This window comes from Agelaius tricolor, unplaced genomic scaffold (assembly GCF_023055355.1).
Source record: "Agelaius tricolor isolate 1412-34295 unplaced genomic scaffold, bAgeTri1.0.p SCAF_4, whole genome shotgun sequence".
Taxonomy (NCBI): domain Eukaryota; kingdom Metazoa; phylum Chordata; class Aves; order Passeriformes; family Icteridae; genus Agelaius; species Agelaius tricolor.
In genome coordinates this window covers 12443997-12465903 of record NW_027269264.1, presented here as the reverse complement: position 1 = coordinate 12465903, position 21907 = coordinate 12443997, and the positions used below count along the sequence as shown (strand labels likewise).

General features: G+C 43.5%; 1 protein-coding gene across 4 annotated transcripts in view; it reads right to left on the bottom strand.

Moving 5' to 3' along the window:
- Positions 1–18084: 18084 nt before the first annotated feature.
- The window catches only part of RNF38 (ring finger protein 38), a 104053-nt gene continuing 100230 nt past the window's right edge, over positions 18085–21907 (bottom strand). For all 4 annotated transcript variants that reach the window (XM_071424599.1, XM_071424603.1, XM_071424602.1 and 1 more), the window contains one exon: positions 18085–21524. In XM_071424599.1, the coding sequence (XP_071280700.1) occupies positions 21462–21524 (63 nt within the window). In that variant the 3' untranslated portion in view covers positions 18085–21461. The remainder of the gene's footprint in view (positions 21525–21907) is intronic.

Genomic DNA, 21907 nt, shown 5'->3' with positions numbered 1-21907 from the left:
GTCCTGAATTATGCTTTACCGCTCCATGGGTTATTCCTTTACATTCTTGAGCATACAGATTGAAGGGTTTTGTATAATCTAGGAGCCCAGGACCAGAGGCAAACACCAGAGCTCCTTTTATTGCTGTGTAAACTTATTCTTTCTCCAGGGCCGATGCAATAGACTTTATGTCTTTGTTCTTGGTTTCCTCAGTTAGAGGCTTAGTCAATTCCTCTACCGCAGGAATCTATGGCAAACAAAATCCCACAGGTCTGAGCAAACCTGATTTTATGACTGGATGTGGGAGCCTAATTATGGCCTCTATTCTTTTTTGACCTGTCGTTCATCATCCCTTTCCAAAGTAAAGTGTAAATATTTAACTTCTTCTCTGGCACAGCTGAAGTTTGGATGGAGATGCAGGCTGTTCCCTCTTTTGGCAGTACATAAATGCATACTGTCTAATATATAAACACTCTTGTCACAATTAGGCAATGACACATCATCTACATATTGTAAAAGAACCAATATGCCCAGTAACTTTATAACTTTATTGCAGTGCGTTAAGTCCCAAAATTCTCTGCAGATTCAATGGGTCTAACCTTCTATATCCTGAAGACCATAACAGAACTTTCAAGCATTTTCATGTTTACAAGGTTTGTTTGGTTGTTTTTAATAAACACAGAATTATCACCATTACAAGTAAGTACTAGTCCAGAGGAAATCTCATATATGTACAAAAAATAATGCAGTGTTTCCAGCTGACCTAAACTTTCTGGAGAACCTGCTCTTGGTATTTCAAGTTTACACCACAACAATCAATTCAAATAGTTACAACAACACACAGTTTGAAGATGAACATTCCTTTACATGCAGATCTCCCTGAATCCCCCATTTTGGAGACACCATGTGCACATAATAGCAACAGAGGGTGAACTATTTTATATAATGTTTTGTGCACTCTCCAAAGACATGTTTTGTCTGTGCAGGAACTGCCTCAAAAAAGAACTGTAAGGAAATGCGCGGATCACCTTGGAGATCTGCTGTGGATATGGATACAGCCCAGCACAGACTGACACTCTGTCCCAAAAAAATGGGAAAAACCCATTTTGTTTCCCTGCCCAAAAAAATGGCCGTGGGCAGTGAGAGCTCACTGGGTGCTGTCAGAGCTCTCCTCAGAGCTCCTGATCAGTTGTGCCACTGCACTGGGTGCCCCAGGACAGGCATCTCCACCAGTCTGGATGCAGGGATCTGGACCCAGCACCTGACTGGTTGGTGGAGGGCAGGGCAGTCATTGCTCATTCATTCGGAATGGCGCTTGCCTGTCACTCCAGAGGGTTTCAGCCTCAGGTCTCTGGTTACAAGTAATTTAATCCTCGTGTAGCAAGAGAGTAAGGGTTTGAGCTGGTGCCCCGAGGAGAAACCCTGAACAAAGGATTACCTGGGCTTTTATACCCTCACAGTTTGTATGCCAGAAAGTCTGGGGTCTTCAGCTGAGTCTTTGGCTCCTGCTGTGTCTCAGTGTCCAGTCCCCAGGCTGGTGCCACAGGTCCCTGTGCCCTTTGCTGTGCCAAGGGTTGGCAGTTCCTGGTCTCCTGCCTCAGGCTCCCATCCAGAGCTCAGCCTGCAGCTCTCATTGCAACTGCACCCTGAGCTACCTGCACTGAATATGCTCCTCAACACATGGCTGGTCTTCATCACCACAAAACCACACAATGGTGATGGAAGATACTCAGCTCAGGACTCTGGCTCCTTTTCTGGCAAAGTTAATCCCCAGTCTTAATTGTTGCAGAGTCACTCCATGGGTTGGATAAGCCCAGACATATCTTGATTGTTGTGAAGGTCATGCTTGTGCTTTCTGCAGCACCTCACAGTCCCTCAGAAGACTGGCTCTGCCTGCCACTTAATCTTTCCTCATCCTCTGTTTCATACCCTCCTTGTTTGTAATGACAGCAAACTCTGAGGGCATATTCCATCCTCTTGCCCTGGTTGCCGATAAGAGCATTAAGGCACATTGGGCTCATCTTCTGTCCCAGAGGAATGGCACTAGTACCCAGTACAGGTGTTGTATCTATCTATCCAAACTCAAACATAAGGTTGGCTGTAAGGACATTTCAAGGCCTATTACTTGCAGCATTAGAATTTGCAAGTTATTAGTACCTAGGGCACTTCCCATTACAAATTACCTCATTGAGAACTAGATTCTCTGTGCTTTCAAGCATTTTAAATTGTTTACAGTGGAGAAGAGAGTTGTGATAAAACTAGCTAATGCTTGCATAAACACTACTGGACAACCTAGTGCTGCTATAATGCACCAAAATAAGATGTAATTTCTCACCAGTACTTTACTAACACTGGGGGGGGAAAGTGCTCTTCCACTGTTGTTGTGAGAGGTCTGAAGATTCTCTTTTCATCCAACTCCCACATTCATCTCTCTGGAGGGAATACCTTTAGTCTTTCAAAACAGGTTTTACATGTCTCAGAGTGTGCCTCATGCTGTTTTTGGCAAGAAGAATTATCCTCCAGTACAGACAGTGGAGAGAAGAGTTAAATCATAAGAAAACAGGAAGCAATAATGTTTTCCTCATTCAGCACAGTCTCAATGTGAAAGCCAGCTGAGGAAGAGTGGGTGGAGTGTGTTGATAGGGTCAGAATGGGCCCAAGTCTTCATCTGTTAGTTTTGAGGTGAAATGATACTTTCCTTCTGCGGACTTGGATCTAATATAAGCCTTCTGCAAAATAGGGGCGCATTTCTGCAAGATTTTCTGCAAAGTGTTTCTGCAAGCTGGCAGCATACGATACACAGAGACCAAGCTTTTGATTAGGTGTAGCATCCTCTACTTCTTTGTACAGAAAATTTCTAATACAAGCTCTGATTCCATCTTCATGGAATCAGTTTGTGTGAAGTATGGGGGGGGGCTAAAGGAGGAAAAGGGTGGGTAAAGGGGTAAAGGAGAGAAGTCTGTTTGAGCATACAATTTACAGATCTTGGTGCAGATCTGGACATCTTTGCAGCCATATACAAAAAAACAACCAACTGACCAACTCAAAACCAAGCGGAATCACCACTTCAGCAAATACATTGAGGACTGTAATTTGCCTGGCACTAATACACCATCTGTACACACTGAAGAGCCTTTAGTCCCTGCCACACAGGGGCTGAATGTTAAATAAGCCTGAACTGAAGAATCCTCCATCAAAGTGGTCTGTTTTCAATAGAAGTCACCCTTTCCACCGGCTTAAGAAGAGAAATAATTTTTTCTGCAGAAATCAGAGTTTGTATTGGTTTTGTTTGCCTCATTGCTACCCATTTCCAGAGGGACCACACAGGGAAGATCTATTTTATTCTGAGTCAAGAGAACCTTCTGGAAACATATGCATACATGTGTGTATTTTAAGTATTTTAATTGTACGGTTAGTAAAATGTTTTATCAGTGCTGTGTGAGTTCAGTTTTCATGTTCAAGTATTTTTTTTTCCTGAAAAATAAGTACAATTTTGAAACTCCTAATTTTACTAGCACTGGATGCTCTCTCTTTCGGCATTTTCATTAAGAAACTAAATGAAAGTAAGAATTCTTCTGTAGCTTAGCTATCCACTATTTCATTTAAAAAGACAGAAGATCATTTTAGGCTATCAAAAAAATCAATGTATATCTTTATTTCTAATTTTTAGCAGAATATATTTTCAAACTCATACTTTTCCAAATACACTTTCTGCAAGAAAGTGCAAAGATTTGTGCAAAGATAGTATGCATTAAAGATTTGTGCAAAGATAGTATGCATTTCGTTCAAACCGACACGAAATTTTTGTCTTTCCCTGTAGTATCACTGAGTTGGCTGTGTACTGGCAAGCCCTTTCAACACACACATTTTAAAGCACTGAAAAGTATCCCAGGTAAACAGAGGTAAAGAAAAAGTGCACGTTTTTAATGTCTCAGTTTTTCATAGTGACACCAAACCTTGTGTTGCCTGGTCCTCAGAACTGGGACAACCATGTCAGTGGGAAGTGATTTCCCATTTGTAGACACTGAAATTGTGAGGGACCAGTTGTGCCAGTTGACAGATTGTAGGTTTTTTGTGCCCACACTGGTTCCATCCCAGAAAGATGAAGGAGGTGGTGGATGTCCCAGCAGGACCCCTCTCATCACCTGCTAAGTTCTTGGGAGTCTGGAGAGGTGCCTGCTGAGTGGCACTAGTCAGTGTTATCACAGCTCACAAGGCCATGAAGGATGACCCAGGGAACTACAGACCTCTTAGTCTAACTTCAGTACCTGAAAAAACTTTGGGGAAGATCCTACTGGGTGCTGTTGAAAGGCATTTAAAGGATAATGCAATCGTCAGGCACAGCCAGCGTAGATTGACAAATGGAGAGTCCTGTTTAATTAATGTGCTATCCTTCTATGATGATGTCACCAGCTAAACTAGGGGATGAAGGGAAGGCAATGGATGTAGTTCTTCTGGATTTTAGTGAGGCCCGCTGTCCCTCACAGCATCCTTTTGAATCTGACTGTGAGATGATCAGGTACCCCCTCAGGGGTCTGTGCTGGGAGAATGCTGTTCAGCATTTTTGTCAGCAACATGGACATTGGGACCAAGGGCGCCCTCAGCAAATTTGCCAGTGTCACCAAGCTGTGTGGGGCAGTCAATGTGCTGGAGAGAAGGGATGGCACACAGGGGGACAGGCTGGGAATGCACTGCTCTTAGGTTTTTTACTCACCCACCTGGTACTGTTGTCTTCCCTCAAGGCTGAGGTCTGATGCAATTGCTTTCAGATGGTTAACCAGAGGAAGACAGCCCAGATTACAATTGTTTTCCTGGGCTGTAAGTGCACGTTGCTGGTTCATATCTAATTTTTCATCTACCGATATCCCCAGGTCCTTCTCTGCTGGACTGGTCACAACTCATTCATCCCACAGCCTGTACTGAGGGAGGGACTGCTCCTTATTTTTCTTTGCTTATTTGAGTGGTTTTTGCTTTCCCTGTTAAACTGTCCTTAACACACAAGTTTTCCACCTTTTACCCTTCTGACTCTCTACCTTATGCCTCTGGTGTGGGAGTGAGCAACTGCGTGGGGCTTTGCTGTTGACTGGGGTTAAACAAAACACAGGGTAAGGTGCTCTCTGGGACAAGCCAAAGTGGGCATAAACATGTTCTCCTTGGGTAACCACAGCCTCTAGTTCTGCACCATGAATGGATGCTGACTGGACTGCTGTCCTTCCCAGAGTTTCTCACTAATCCAGATCCTTCCCGGTCACAGGAGAACAATCTTGACCTCACCCAGGTTGAAACCATTCAGAATCAAAGTGGCTTACTGGTTTCTCAAAGACACACACTTGGCTGTCCATGAGCTTGCACTTGTAGGCTCCTGAGAAGTCTTGGGCTGCAACTGGGCAGGGCAGCTGGGCAGACCCCACCTTCATTTGATCCTAGAGTTCTCCCAAAGGGGGTCAGAGCTCAAGGCAGAGAAGAAAAGGGAAAATGAGCTGCCATTGCTCCCTGTGGCAGAAAGAAAACAGACTCATTGTCATTCTGACCCAAGTTCAGGTACTCCTTGATAAGTAACATGGAGAATAGAAATTCTCAGCTGCCCTGGAGTTGCTGAATTGAGCTTAATGACTAACAAACAAACAAACAAACCAAAAAAGATAAAAGGGTGTAAAGGTATGCACAAAGGATGATAAATGTAGCTGGGATCAGTGGAGATAAAGAGGCCTACAGTGGTTTTTTAGCAAATTATGTAAGGAAGCAACAGTGCATGCCCAAAGAAAAAGTCTGAGGGAAGGTCACCTTTGAAGCATTTGATATTGAAGCATTCAGGGAATATGACCACCAGAGACCCCTTTTGATGAACTTCCAGGACCTTACTTGCCTGCTTTCTAATGCTTCAAATTGTGTTAAAAATTTTACTTTGATTTCAGTATCAACCTGAGCCACAGTGAGAGACTATAACATGGCCCAGGAGTATTATTTCCCTGCAAGGTTTAGGGCTAGAACATGTGACAGCTTTGCTCTGTGCTCCAAGCACATCTGCCTCTGCTCCAGAAGAAGTTGCCTGCTTATGAGGGATGGGAAATAGTCTCCATGTGTTAGAGAAGCTCCAAGTACAGGCTCTTGGGCTTGGGGCAAGCGTGCTGGTAATCAGGCTTGGGGAGGTGTGGGAAGCAGAGACAGGATGCCCAGTGAGGACAGGAGGGTGGGTGCAAAGGTCTGCTGGGTACAGCCAGAGCAATTGGGCTTTTCTCTGCTGGCAGGGCTTTTCTCTAAAGGCGATTTTCTCTGCATCTAGGCATTGTAGAGCCCCAGTGAAGTCCCCCAGCAGCTGGGAAGGCTGGGAGCTGAATGGTGGCCCTAGAGAAAATCCCTAGCACTGGATGCTGAGCTGCAGGTGCCACCTCAGCCAACATAAGAGGCAGCTCTGCACAGCCCCAACAGCACCAAGTCTTGCCTTTGGAAAGACCCACAGGGACCTGAGAGCATGGGGGTACACAGGATGTGCCGTTTTCAGACTGCTGGGAGGGCTCACCAGAGGGCAGTGATCCTTGCAGCAGCCGTGAGAGCACTGGCTGGCCCTGGGTCTGGGAGCAGGCAGCTGAGCCTGGCTGGGGCACAGGGGGCATTTGGGCACTTGTAGCTGAAGCCAGAGCCCTGAGGCATGCCTGCCAGCAGAACTGATTTACTGTGCACCACAGCCGGGCATTTGAGGCTTGCAAGCACAAGTGGTTTTTTGAACTTTAAAATCCTTCCCCCCCTGTTCGCTACCTCCAAATAGGTAGGTGTTTGCTACACTGTGTCATGGCAGCAATCATCCCTCGTCCTTTCAGTGGCCGTTTGCTGGGCTCTCTCCACTATGTCCCTATCTCCTTTGTACTGGGAAGCCCACAGCTGGGCTCATTAACAGCTCCTTGAGCCTTTTCACCCTCGTGCTGTATGACCCTTTCAGAAGCTGGCACCTCAGTACGTGCCATGTCCACTGGCCTCATTTACCTGCTTCTCTGGCTGCTTGTACAGAAACAGGCACCAAACCCCAAAGTCTCCCAGTTTGCCAAATACCATGGGATTGGACATATTGGTGGAGACTTGAAAACATTTCCTTTGAACCCCGAGGCCTCAATCCATCAGCTGGTGAGGGAGGAAGGGCAGAAGAGACATGGGTCTTCCTTCAAGGGTGGTATTTCTCCAGAATAACTTCTGCAGAGGCGGTAGCCCAACTTGCAACTTCAGCCAACCACCCTGTCTGGGCAAGGTTCCCCAATGCACTCTGACACACCAGCACTTCATGCTCGTTCTGGGTGTGTGAGGGCTGAGAGCAGCTCTCTGGAAGTAGACTCTCACCTGGGAATGCATTCCTAGGTGTTCCTTACCAGCTTTCCCTGAAAATAGCAAGGGCAGAGGCATCCACAGTATGACCCAACAAGCCTTTCTCAGCCCAGACAACTGTTGCTGGCAGCACAGTGACCTCAGACAGAGGACAGGAAATTGAAGACAGAAAAGGGGAGAAAGAAGAGTGCGAGGGCTTGGGATTAGCTCCCACCTCCTTTGGGAGGCAGCATACATGCAGGGAATAGGGGAACATTAGCAGCCTCAGCTGCATCTCCCTTTCCCTGTTTTGGGGTCTAATTAAAAAAACCTCCCCAGTTAAATTTAGAGGGAGATGCTGCTCCATCCTGGGCTACCTGTGCCAGCAAGGGTTGGGTTAGCTTTTGGGTATCCCTGAGTGCCCCCAGCCATGTGTTCAGCATCTCAAAAGAGCATCTCTTTGCAACCCTGCTGCTCCTCATCCCTCTTCCTGCACCTCCCTACATAAGGCAGGGTAGCATAAGGTACTTCTGTTCTGACAATGGACAAGTGAACATGTCCTCTTGCACCTGGGCCACAGTTCAGGCCATAAGGCCAGGATTTGGCCTTAGCAGTATCTGTCAGAGTTTATCCTTGGTTGTGCACAGAAAGCCTTCAGAGCAGAATGAGCACTGTCCCAGACCCCCTGTGAAACACGGCACTCAATACTTACATAGAATAGACCAATTCTAATTCTTTGCTTTACTTCAGATTTTGTGCTGCAAGCAAACACTTTTATTACATAGGCTCTCTGGTCTCCCAGCCACCTTTCAAAGCACGGTATCACAACTGAAAACTAGCTGACAGGAGAGCATTAAAGTGGAACTGGCTCCTTTCCTCCCTCTTCAGTCACATGCTCTTGCTTCCCACATGACACTCGCCCAGCACCCCCACAGACTTCCTGCTTATTTGCCTTTTGATGACAGGCAGGAGTTTCAGACCCACCTGCCCGCCCCACTGCGAGGAGTCCCACATCACCCAAGTGCCTTGTGTGGGCAACCACAGCCTGGAGCACAGGAAGCTGCATCATTCTTCACTGAGTGTGAGCTGAGGGCTCAGGAAGATGACATTCTGCTACGGGCAGCTCCTGGGTTTAAGGCAAACAACTCTCAGCAAAGCCCTAGTGATGCTCCTGCTGTCACAGGCAGGAGAGGGATTCTCTAGCACCTGGTGTTCCAAGTTGTAAGTTTCTGTCTGAAGTTTCTCTCATCTGCCCCACAATGATTGTGAAAGGACAGAAACTGGGGCCACTGAAAAGACTTTGTTTGGAATCCTGGCCTTGTTGGGGATGGTTGCTTGCCAAGACCCTGAGGCCTGAGCAGAGCTTCTGGCATTGCCAAGTCATTGTTCACAGGTGTGTTTGCTGTATGCAACACAGAGCCAGGTGAAAGGAGAAAGGAGGCACTCTGCCCTCTCTTTGGTTGCACCTGCTTTGCAACAATGGCCCTGGAATTTCCCCACCTCTCTGCCTGGCTGGACTTTTCCTTTGGTAGTTTTTGGTGGTCTCCACAGAAGACCCCTCACCTGTTTTACAACCACCATGATGGCTGGACTGAGATGGGAGCAGCTTCTCTCTCAAGGATTGAGACATGAAACCCCTATGTGGAACCTCCCCCCCTCCTTCCAAGGACTGGGACTGAAACCCCCACCCAGAGGAGCTGTGTGGGGAGGCGAGCTGACCAAAGCAAGATGGATGTTGCAGGTGCAAGCAGTGGACCAAGAAGACAATGGTTCTTGCCCACTGCTGAGAATATGGACTGTTTGTACCCTTTTTCTTTCCCCCAGAAATTACAGTAGACTGTTCTTAACTAGTTTTGATTAATTTTCAAGATTCATCCCCTTCCCCCATCAAAAAAGAGTATAAAAGGAGTTGGAACCGATTGGAATCTCTGAGATCTCCCCGATGTAACAGGTAGATCCTCAGCTGGACTGGACCAATGGACTTCATCTCTACATTTGATAGCTACATACCTTCTTTCTCTTCCTCCCTCTTTTTCCTTATTCTTCCCTTTTTCCCAATTCCCTCCTAACATATTTTGCTGTGGTCATTCAATAAGGGTGCATTGGTTTTTGATTATTACTGCAAACCCCCTGTGCCATGTTGGTTTTTGCACTCTGAGATCACTCAACGAACCATCATGAAACCCTTTCCTAAGGACAGATAGTGACACCAGTCCCAGAGAGGATCAAGGCTGCATATCCAGAATGGAGATGCTCAGATCAAGGAAGATTTCATGTGGTTTCATGTGGTTTAGTTGAAAGAAAACAGCTAGGAAGGGACAGCAAGTTTCAATGTAAACACACAGTCTGGATATGCAGCTGGGAAAGGGATTGCCACTTAAGGAAAGGAAATGTAGAATTTCTGCTTGGCATTCTTATCTATGCATCCTACATGACCACTCACCCTATTTTGTACTGACTTAATTTTATTTTTTTTCTTTTCTCTTACTTTTTCTCTTACTTCAGCCATGGATTCTTTCTGTGACATCCTGTTTGCTACAGAGAATGCTCTAACTGGCAACAAGGCAAAGATCTTTTTTTCCCTGTGTTATCTTTTCCCATCTACCTCTATTTATGACAACATTCTGATTTCACTTTCTATTTTCTATTTTGCTTGTTCATGAGGTTATTGATGAACAGTAGCATTCAAAAACACTCTCCTAGGACAGCCCAGCAAAGATAGCACTGAAATCCATCTGCATTCATTGGGAACTGAAATTTTCTTACAATAGGTGTTCTCTCTGCTTACCCATATTATCCTGGTGATCAGTTCTTTGTAATGCTTGCTCTACACTGCCAATTGCAGAGCAGGTGGTTCTTGCCTGAGTAACAGATGGTTGACTTTCAGAGGCCAAAGTACAGCAGCTGAAGTTCCTACCCAAAAGGCATGTAACACATCTCCCCAGAAAATTTCCTGGGAAATAGAAACAGGTCCACCAAGCTGTGGCAGATAACAACTGCAGATTTTTGGAAAAAGAGTCCAGGAATATCAGCAGCTATGTAGGTACCATTTATGTACTATCTGAGGTGCAAGAGGTGAGTTACTATGTAAAAATTGAATTATTCTATAATAATAATGTAATTATTACTGTGAAATAATGGTAGCCACAGCTGCATATACATATTTAGCCCTGCCTCACTTGTATTCAAAACCAAACCAATCTGCCATAATTTAGATGTCCTGTCCATGAAATTATGCCATTTATGAATGGAAACCACCCTTTCAAAATTAAATATGCTCCTACACACCACTTTCCTTTTCACAGAGTCTGGCTTTCATGGAAAATGTTGGTACCTACAGGGCAGAAAGCATGCCAAGCAGAGGCATGCCCTGTTTGAGGACTGTGCCTTACACAGTCTGCTTGCTGTCAATCTGCAGCCCATTTTTGCACAGTGACCCTGTCCCTCTGCACAGCCCACTGAGGAGAAAGGCACTCCCAGTCTCATTCACCTAACAGCAATGCCAGCAATATCTCTTAGGTGGAAAGGTATTACCTAATAAAACAATGTCATGGCTGTGCCACAGAGCTTCAGCAGAGCTTCACTGTAAAAGATTCAACACTTTCTGCAACATCCACGGCACCCTCCATAGCATCTAAGAAAGAGCTTAGAGACTGGTTTCCCCCAGCAGTACCATGTGGCAGCAAGGCTGAGCTGTCTGCGCAGCTCACAAGGAGCTTTGTCACATTGGCAGCAATATTGTCCTTTGCTCTGCAATATTGTCCTCTGTTCTGCACTGTCATTGTCACAACGGGCAGGAAACTGGTTCAGCTTGGCAATAAACCATGATCCCTCCCACTGCTGAAGGGGAAACACCATGTGAGGAGGTGGGGGAAGACAAAAGAGAAGGAGGACGACTGGGAATTGTAGAACTCGCGCTGTGTTTGAACATTTTGTGTTCTGAAACTGCAGCTCTGAGACACAGCTAGATGCACAGGGCAGCGGCGGCAATGAGAAAGAATTGGTTGTTGAATTGCTGCCATCTGCAGTTCCTAGGGAGACTGGAAGCCTTCTGCTGGTGAATGCATTTTGCCTCATCCAACGGGCACAGAGCAGCAGGGGCTTCTTGTGCCTGGGTACTGTCTTCTCAATCTCTCTTTGGCTCGTTTTTTTCCTCCAGGTCCCAAAACAAGAACTAAATGGAAGTTTATCTTTCCATTTCCACTCTCCTACAGAGCCACCTACCTAACAGTCCATAAAATGAGGGCAGAAATTCTACCCGACAGACTCAGCAATGTTTCTGAAGCTCAGGGATGCTGTGATCTGTGACACTTGATGCTGAGATTCCCCCTGGCGTCAGATCTTGCAAAATCCACCATAAGCAAAATTATGGGCTCACTCAGACAATCCCCAGGAAGACCAGAGCCCAGGGGCATTTGGGTATAAGTGGTTTCCCAAGGAATAGTCTTCTTAATCAGCAAATAATATCCTTAATTCAGCAAATCTTGTCTGTGTTCTGAATGTCTCATACCCTGAGAAAGATTTACCAAAGCAGATAATTGTTTCTTTTCTAAATGGATTCAGACAGATTATACCTTTCACTTCAGGTATGGAGTTCTGTCAAAATAGCACTCCTACCTGCTACCTCAGGATGAATTTAGCAGCTAATCATCCCACATGACCTTTAGTTAACCCGAAGGCTTCTGCTTCTGGCTCTTATCCCTAGCTCCTGCCCTGCGGTAAACTGAAGTCACACAACGATTCTTTATCTGCTCCACTCTTCTTCTACTAGTAAACTGATGAAACTTGACTTGTTGAGGACAGTACACAAAAATGAGGATACACAGAATTATATGACCATACAGATTCATTACTGTGATTGTGTTCCCTCATCATCTGGTATTGATATTTGTCAGTAAATGTCAAACCCTACAGAAGTTGTATGGTTTCCTGTCCTTTCATGTACACTGAATGATTGTGCATTGTAGAAGCACATTAATTTGTTGAATGAGACACCCTATTAATAACAGACAGATGGTCTGGTCATAGAATTCATTTTAGCTTGTGAGTGAGCAACCATCCAAGACCAAAACTGACATCCTTATTTTTTGATGCTGTGTCATTTGTAGTATTCAACTGCATTTACTCCTTTTGTGGCAAACTGATCATTCTTCATGCTGAAGTCTTAAAGACGAAGTGCAATCATTTCTTTTCATGCTCTGCAACTTCCTTTCCCTGCTCTGTTTCCTTAAATCTGTTCTTGCTGGCACCAAGATGCAATGATATACAGAGGAACATGAAAAGCAGTTTGCAGTAACTAGTTTTTAAATTTAGCCTGGCTCTTCAGAAGAAAAAGACATAGCAAAATGCCATAAGACCAAGCAAAATTAAATCATACAGGCCCAAAATGCTCCTGGCCCTGCAGTTGGACTAGATCTGGGTAGAAAGGAAGAGTATGTTTCAACAGAGAAGAAATAACCTCTGTACACAGAAGGGATAGTCTATGATCAACAGCAGGTCAGTAAATTGCAGAGCAAGAGCAAGCTGAGAGAGAACCAATACTTCAGATATTGCAAAAAACATGTGTTTTAGCAGCACCAGCATGCATAATTACTTCTTTCAATTAGCACAATTTCATTAATTTTTACAGAAATACTTCCTAATTACTATGCAAAACTATCACAGCTACTCGCTAAGGATTTTTTTTGAAGATGGTAGACCATATAAATGTTATGGTCTATGTACCTCATTTCATTACTAGTCTGTTGCACATGAAAAAAAGATTTCCATTCCTTGTTTTGACTACAGTTTTGTCTCATTTCTCTTGCTGAACTCACAGATTTATCTTTAGTTTTTAAATAAGACTATATGATGGCCCAAGCTCCTAGTACTCAAAGGAGCTGTGAATTGCTTCTTAACTTCTCTCTCCATATTCTTTCCTTAATCGCCTCTCAAAAAACATAAACATTCTTCAAACCCTGGTAAACATGGTGTGGTGAAAATTATTCTCCTGCACACACAAATCTATGGGAAGAAATAGTGACACAGAGGAACTTGGTAGGGTATTTCCCAGGACATTTATCATGGAGGACTTGCTGGCTTGGGCATCTGCACAGCTGTTAACTTTAGACTCTTCTGGTGATGCCAGGATGAGCCTTTCCAAGATATCCATATCAAAATGAAGATTTGCTGAATTTTATTCTAAGTGCTAGAAGTCTGATGGTACTGGAGTTCTTTCACAACTGGAAATTGCACTTTGAGACACAGTGATGTGTTAAGTGGCACAGTGCAATCCACTGCAAGGGCCAGTGTGTGAGACTGTGCTAGGCAGAACAGGCATTTCAGAACGGATGGCTCTCAAATAGAATATTTGTGTGTTTGAAAAAGCACAGAGCTTTGTGGATGCAGTAATTCACAAACTTATAGAATATGCTCAGTTGGAAGGGATCAGGATCATTCTGTCCAGCTCCTGGCCCTGCACACCACCATCCCCAGGAGAATTGTCCAAACCTTTCTTGAACTCTGTCAGGCTTGGTGCTGTGACCACTTCCCTGGGGAGCCTGTTCCAGTGCCCTCTAGGTGAAGAGCCTTTTCTGATAATGCAACCTAAATCTCTCCTGACTCAGCTTCATGCCATTTCCTCATGTCCTGTCACTGTTCATGAGAGTCAAGAGATCAGTGCCGGCCCCTTCACTTTGAGGATATTGAAAATCACCATGAGGTCTCCCCTCAGTCTCCTGCAGGCTGAACAGAACAAGTGACCTCCCGCTGCTTCACCTCCAGACCCTTCACCAGTTTCATTACCACCCTTTGAGCATTCTACAAAAGCTCAATGTCTTTTTTATATTATGTCACCCAGAACAGCCCCCAGCACTTGAGGTGAGGCTGCCCCAAGAGCAGAGCAGAGCAGGACAATCTCCTCCCTTGCCTGGCTGTGATGCTGTGCCTGATGCACCCCAGGACACAGGTGGCCCTCCTGGCTGCCAGGACACTGCTGACTCATGTTCAGTCAGGACCCCCAGGTCCCTTTCCATGGAGCTACTCTCCAGCCTCTAATTCCAACAGGGTTACCATGTCTCAGGCAAAGAATCAGGCACTTTCCCTCATTGAACTTCATACAGGGGATGCCTGTCCAGCCCTCTCATTTGTCCAGGTTTCTCTGCAAGGCCTCTGAGGGAATGGACAGCTTTCCCAATTTAGTGTTTGTTTTTGTTGCGGTTCATGTTTGTTTTAGTTTATTGTTCAATGGTTTGTTCTGTTGTACCCCTATGTTCTCCCCAAAGTTGGTTCACCCCTTATTTGTACCCTCCCTCAAAGCTGTCCCTCATGCTTTTCTCCACCCTTTGTTTCCAGCTTCTTCCCTTGCCTGTCAAGGCAACCCAGTCCCTTTTTCCAGAACCTTCTTTGTCACTCTCCCCTTGGGCCAATCCCTGATCATGACACCCCTTTGGAATTCCCCTAAACCTCGACACCCCATTAGCCTACGTGACCTACTCTCTCCTCCATCAGTCCTGATGGGTCCCAAACCAGTGATGTATTCCCCTCACTCTGCCCCTGAAGATTCCCCGTTGGACGATTGTTTGTAACCACCCCCTAAATCGAGATTCATTAAAAACCCGTGTGGAATGGTGCTTGGGGCTCTCTTACCTTACTCCCTTCACTGGTAATAAACTCTTCCCTGTGGAACCTCAAGAGAAAAGCCTCCTCCTTTCTCCTCCACCCGCTCCCTGTCACTGTCTCTGTCTGGACTGGAGAGCAAGTGGCTCTTCAGGTTCACCTGTGGGCAGACCCCAAGCCCTGGCTGTTCCCCACTCCCGGTGCAGTGCCAGAGCTCTTAGAGCTAGCCCAGGCTCCAGTGGGCTGCATGAAGTGTTACTGGCAAACTTACTTAGTATCCCTTCCAGTCTTGTGTCCAGGTCATTTATGAAGCTGTTGAAGAGCGCAGGGCTGAGGATGGAGCCCTGTGGAACCCCACCAGTGACAGGTCACCAGTCTGATGTCACCCCATTCACTGACCCATGAGCCAGTTGCTCACACATCATGTGATGTGTTCATCCAGGTGTGGGCTGGATGTTTTATCCAGAAGGACACTGTGAGAGCCAGGATGGAAAGCTTTACTGGAACCCAAAAAGATTACATTACCTGGCTTCCCTTGGTCAGCTAGGTGGGTTATGTTGCTGTAGAAGGAAATCACGTTGAACAAGCCGGACTTTCCCCTCATGAAGCTGTGCTGGCTGTGACTGATGACTGGGTCATCCTCTTAAGTGTTTTTCAGTACTCCTAGAATAATCTTTTCTACAATTTTACCTGGCAGTGAAGTGAGACTTCACTGTAGTTTTCGGAGGTTCCTTCTTTTCCTTTTTGAAAACCAGGATAATGTTCACCAGCTTCCAATCATCTGGACCTCTCCAAATTCCCAAGACTACTAAAAATCCATGGAGAGAGGCTCTGTGATGACATCAACTAGCTCTCTGAGGATTCCTGGATGAATCCCATCAGGCCCCATAGATCTGCAGGGATCCAGATGGAAAAGATCCTGCACAAGTTCCTCCAGCTCAGGGCACTGAGACCCCCTTGGGGGTCCATCATCCCTGGCCCCTTATCTCTGTTAAAGGACAGAGGCAAAGAATGCATTTAACACCTCTGTCTTGCTCCTGTCCCTGTTTGTGAGGTGACCTTGCTCATCCTGTAAAAGGCTGATGTTACTTCAACACTACCTTTTGCAATTAATATATTTGAAAAGACTGTTTTTATTGTCCTCATTTCTGGCCAGCTTCCACTCCAGTTGAGCTTTGGCTGCATAAATTTTCTCACTACAATGATAAGCAGCATCTCTGCATTCTCCCCATGTTACCTGACCTTACTTCCACTGGCCATATACCTTACTTTTTGCCTTATTTCCGAGAGATGATGCCTGCTCAGCCAAGCTGGCCTCCTGCCTCACCTGCCTGACTTCCAACATTTAGAAATTGCCTGTTACTGTGCCCCTAAGTGATGTTTAGAGAGTGACCAGCATTGATGGACCCCAGCATCTGCCCAAACATTTTCCCAGAGGATTTTACTTTCTAGTTCCCTGAACAGTCTGCTCTCCTCATGTCCAGAGCTGAGGTTTTGCTGGGATTTTCTCTCAGATCAACGAAGATTTTAACCACTTTGTGGTCACTGTGGCCAAGATGGAGCCTATCTCCACGCATGAGATCCTCTCTGTTGACAAACAGTAGGTCAAGGAGGGAATCTTTCCCAGCTGGCTCCCTTCGCTTCTGTAAAGCTGTCACCAAGGTTTTAAAGAATGTCATGACCTGGGTTGTACCACCTGTGTGATGGCTCTCAGTGTATTTCTGGCAATTTGAACTCCCCTATAAGGACAAGGGCAGTTGATTTGGAAGTGTACCCTAGTTCCTCAAAGCACCGTAGATAAGGGAAGATCCTTATGCTGTTAAATAAATACATCTACACCTACCAATGTTAGTAAAGGCTAGAATTAGACAAAAGCTGCAGCAATGCCACTGCTCCTGAAAAGCCAAGCTTGTCTATTGCACATGTAAGACTAAATAAGAAAATAGGAACTCCATCTTTTCTTAAGCATGCTGTCATTCCTGAATCAGTTGATAAGCACTGTGGGCATGCAAATCACGAATTTGCAAGGCAAATCAGTTGCAAGGAAATACCACATCTAAAAGTCAGATGGTTATGTGCACCACAGTGTGAGAAGGAGGGTTACAGCAGACACATCAGATAGAGAAACTAGAGCTGTAGGCAGTAGTTGAAAGCAAGAAAGGAAAACAGAAGCACGAAAGAGTACACAGGATGCAGTATCTGGTGGCAGTGATATGATTTACTAGAAGTTAGCAACAGAAATTGTCAGGTAATTAATGAGAATGCCAGGAGACTCCCAAGGAGTGGTAACACAGGGTTCTGAGCAAAGACAGACACTGCACAGGCTGAGAAAGAGACTGAAATGCTGTGACACAAAGGTGGGGAGCAGTGACCAGATCAGGAGAGAGAAGCAGGGCAATTCTGCTCTTCAGGCTAGGACTGATCATGGCCAAACTACTGATGATACTGGAAGCTTGCTCTGCAATATACTCATGTGCAAAAAATGTGACTTTGCAAGTATCTGAGCTCACAGATTGATACCTTTCTCTTTTCCAACATCTCCCAAATCCAAAAGGTATGTGTGTGAACCTGCATAAGGATTCTCAAAAGTATGAATTAATCTTCAAATGTGTCTGAGTACCGAGAACACCTGCTATAGATGCAGCTATTAAATGTCCTATGTAAATGTAAACCTCTTAAAAAACTACATCTGTCAACTTAGTTTACACTATCTTAAAACCAAAATCACACAACTCCTTTTTTTTTTCTTTCTTTTTGTTTTTGTTTTACTACCAGTTTCTTGTGTGACCCTGGCTAATGAAACCATTATAATTCTACCATCCTATTATAATAGGATCTATCACCTACTACTGTTAGGGCATTGCAAAAGTGTAACACATCTCTTCTGCTGATTCACAGTGCAAATAGTATGCCTAAGAAGCACCATCATCCCTGCAAAGTTTCTTCTGGCTAAGTAAGTAAGATCTTTAGAGCACAGGGCTTTGAGTAAGTTCAATTCTCACGCTCTCAGAAACATGGTACAGCATTTCAGATCAGTTTCTGAGGCTCTCTCAACATAAGAATAAAGAAAAAGTTGTGTGCTACAGTTAGGGTGGCAAAACACCTACAACACAAGTGTCTGTTGCCAGTAATATTTCAATTTGCATGATGATGCACAGAAATATGCCCAGTAATAAAAGAAAACCATACACTCCTCAAAGAAAGAACAGGACAAAATTGTGTAAGTGTACATCATACATTTATTACCGAACAACTCTCTCAACTCCAAAATTGGGCACAGGGATTAAAAATAAAAATTCATTGCACTACCTAGTAAAGCATTACTAGTAACTCTCATAAAAAATGTACAAATTTTGTTAAAAATTTATCAAGCCTTCAAATGATTTGGTTACAGATATTTATAATACATTTAAAACTACATGTTAAATGATACAATAGCATATGATTTAAAGAAAACACTTAACAAAATATGATTCCAACAAAACCCATAAGCTTTCATAATAATTAGCAAGTCTGAAATACAAGTAGCAAAATGAGGTAACAATGTACCAAAGGAAAAAACCACAGCTTTTACAAAGGCCCAAAGATAACTCAGTTGAAACTGTTTTCTACAATTAAAATTAAAACAGTTGGTAAATCTCATCCCAAGTATTATGCATTGTATTAAGAGCTGTGAAGTCACATTCAAGAGCCTCTACAAAATGATGTACAATGCATGGCCTTACTTCTTTTGCTAAAGAAAGCCAAAAAATGAGACACTGGAATTATCTGTAGGCCTTGATATCCACCAAAATGTCAAATTAAATTGACAGTTTATGCAAAAAAACACAGCAGTGCCAATATGATAAAGCAAATATATTGGAGGTTGTATATTTTTGTTTTTTTGGAGAAGAAAAGAGTAACTGGATGGCAGAAAGGCATTGAACATAAAAGAAGTGTTGCTGAATTCAGGTGCTGTCAGGCACCATGGCAGCTGTGCATAATACATGGCAGTTAAGAGCTGAACATAAATCCCCTGCCCTTGACAGCCACCACAAAAGATGTGGTTGTAGCCTGTCTGAGCTGATTCAAAACATTAAGCATGTGTGCTCTTTGTACACACTGACCACGAGAAGCAAGTCCCCACTCATCCAAGCAAACTGAAGAACCATTCCAGAAGAGATGAGCCATAAGAGTGCAACAATTAATTGCAGGATTTTACCAACTTAGACCCTCCATCTCCTAGACCTCCCACTGTCTCACTGAATTTTAGTGGGGGAAAAGGGACATTTCTCCAGTTCCAGAAAGAGAACTACTTTCCCTTAGCTTCAGAAGTATGTGTCTTGTTCACTTGTATCAAGTTTAGAAAAAGTACCCTCTTTCCATGCTTTAAACTGAATACTAAACACAGAAATGTTAGTCATGTTTAAATCTGTACATGGATTCTTTTTCTTTTGCAGTTATATAAAAGAGGCTAAGTTTTGTAAGACATACGTGGCATATGCTTTCTAAACATGATTTTATTTGTTAAAAAAATAAATTTTATTACATGTAATTTAACCTGCTAGGTGCTGTTGTGAAAAGCCTATTCTTTAACTCCACTGGAAGAGAGGAAAAAGAAATTATAGTATTTTGAAGTGGAAATAACAGCATTTTTGTTTATTTAGTTTCCTAGTTAAGGACAGGTACAGAAAGGATCACTGTTTTTGAGAACTACCTGCATAACTAAACAGAGGGAAAAACATTTGAAACGGGGCAAAATTGTGCTTTTATTTAGCTGCACCAAGAGCTGTGACTGGTCTGTAAAATCTTCAAAGAGGAAAACCAGCATGGAGAACCTCTAACACTGTTTGAAATTTTAACTGATACTAAAGCATAGCAGCATACAAACGCATCAGAAATTATAAAGAATAAACTTAAAGCTGAGACTGGCAGCAAGTTGAAGCAATACTGGTAATTGTGCTGCTACTGCAACCAAAGAAATGACACCAAATTGATGAGAAGAATTTCCTTGCAAAAAGTGCATCCTTTTAATAATTGTGGCATATGCAGACCTAAGTATTTTGCTAGAACACATCACAGACATTAACAGTGTGAACATTACAAAAAAAGTTCATTTTTTTTCATAGCCCAAATAAAATATTATTCAGAGCACTTGAATAGACATTATCCCCTTTTTTCACAGCACTGTTCTGGAAAGTATTCCAAATTTCTCCTCTAGTGGAGCACTCTGGAAACTTGATTGCAAATACCTAGGAGTTCCTTCTTCCTATTACACTCATCATGAAATAAGGAAGGGAAAGAAGCAGCATCAGGGCAACTGAGTTCTGCAGGTTATGACCAAAACCTACCTCCTCTTGTGATAGGGTGAAAGAAATATGAAATTCTACTTCTCTGAGAAAACGCTAAAAATGCATTTTATTCATGAAGTCGCAGGAATAAAATTGTAACTTTTTACAAGTTATTTTAGTTACATACCAACTTCCTTGCAGATGACAAAGAACGAAAAGCCAGTGTTTATAAGCTAAAAGATTATGTCCTTAGCAAGTACAATGGGCAAAAATTAAGAGCTTTTCCACAAGACCAGGACACCCTCAGTGTACTTCCTGCTTCCTTTCATGGAAGAAACACATAACTGGTAAACCCAGCTAGAAAAATTTAAAAGGAAAACGGAAAAACATTGATATATTTCAGCAACTGAAAACATTAATATTGCTAAATGTGATATTGTGACTCTAAATTGATAAAATAACTTGTAAATCAGCCATTTAAAAATCCAGACTTTGTAACATATGATAAAACCCCCAAGGTTACTCATGTATGAAGAATCAATGCATTCTTTAGTGGTACACACTTAAAGCCTCCAGTGAAGGGGAAGCATAACAGCTGTTTGAATAGTAGTAGGTAGAAAGGTCTTTACACCTGTAAGTACGTTGGGGACAAAATACTAAATGTCTGTAATTGCTGCACCCATTGCATTCAGTGTGCAACTGCAAACACAAGGGAAGGAACCAGTGTACAGTACTAGTACTGTTTAAATAACACACAAGATAATACATTGCAGCATAATTATTACTACACACATACGTTCTCAGTACATGCTGGTATATAGGTTCTCAAACACGCAGGCACACCCAGTCACAAGCACACTTCACTCACCCTCTCTCAGGCAAACACACACTCATACCATTCAATCCCACTCACAGTATCTGAAGGCTCTATATAAGGTAGATTGCTATATTGTTTGGAGCTACCACTTTTTTTTTCTTTTTCTTTTATATAAAAGCACATGCGAAAAGATCACATCCACAGTAATCTCGCAGCAATACTTGGAATGATCACACAAAACCCAGGGAATGTTAGTGCACACACAAAATTAAGCTAAAAAAAAAATCTTTGGAGTTCCAATCACACTTGTTAGTATAACAATCCCGTAACTGTGAAGACTAGTTATAAGCTTTATAATTGATTAAGTCACACAGTGCAAAGTAAGGTCCACTGACCCTTTTGTGAAAAGGGTAGGCTGGAAGCCACATGGGTAGGTAAGTTCAATAGAGAGTTCATATATACACGTGACCAGAAACACCCAAACCAGATTTGTGCTCTTAGATTGGTCATTCTGAATCACGATGCACTTCTGAAGCATCAGCTCTACAAATTGGGCAGGTGCGATTTGCCTGTAAAACCAGAAAAACAAAACAGGGTTAACCAGACTGACAAATACATTGTTAAAGTAATGTGTATGTGACACTGACATCTGTGACTGCTGAACAGCAATTCAAGAGAAGACAGAATGTGCTTATGTCTTTTCTTGTTTTGTTATGTTTGAATGGTGTGGTGAGTTTGCAAATTCAAAATTACATTTACAAAAAAATAATTGTGCCTTTTACCTTTAAAGCTGAAGTAGGACAACAAATAAGGCTCTAGCTAAGTGATGGTGGTTTCATTACTGCAGATTCACAATTAGAGAGTATTGCAGTCAGATGGATGTAACTAACAGCCTGTACTGTATGACAAAGAGAAAACCACCAAAACAAACTGAGACACCTTCGGCTCAAAT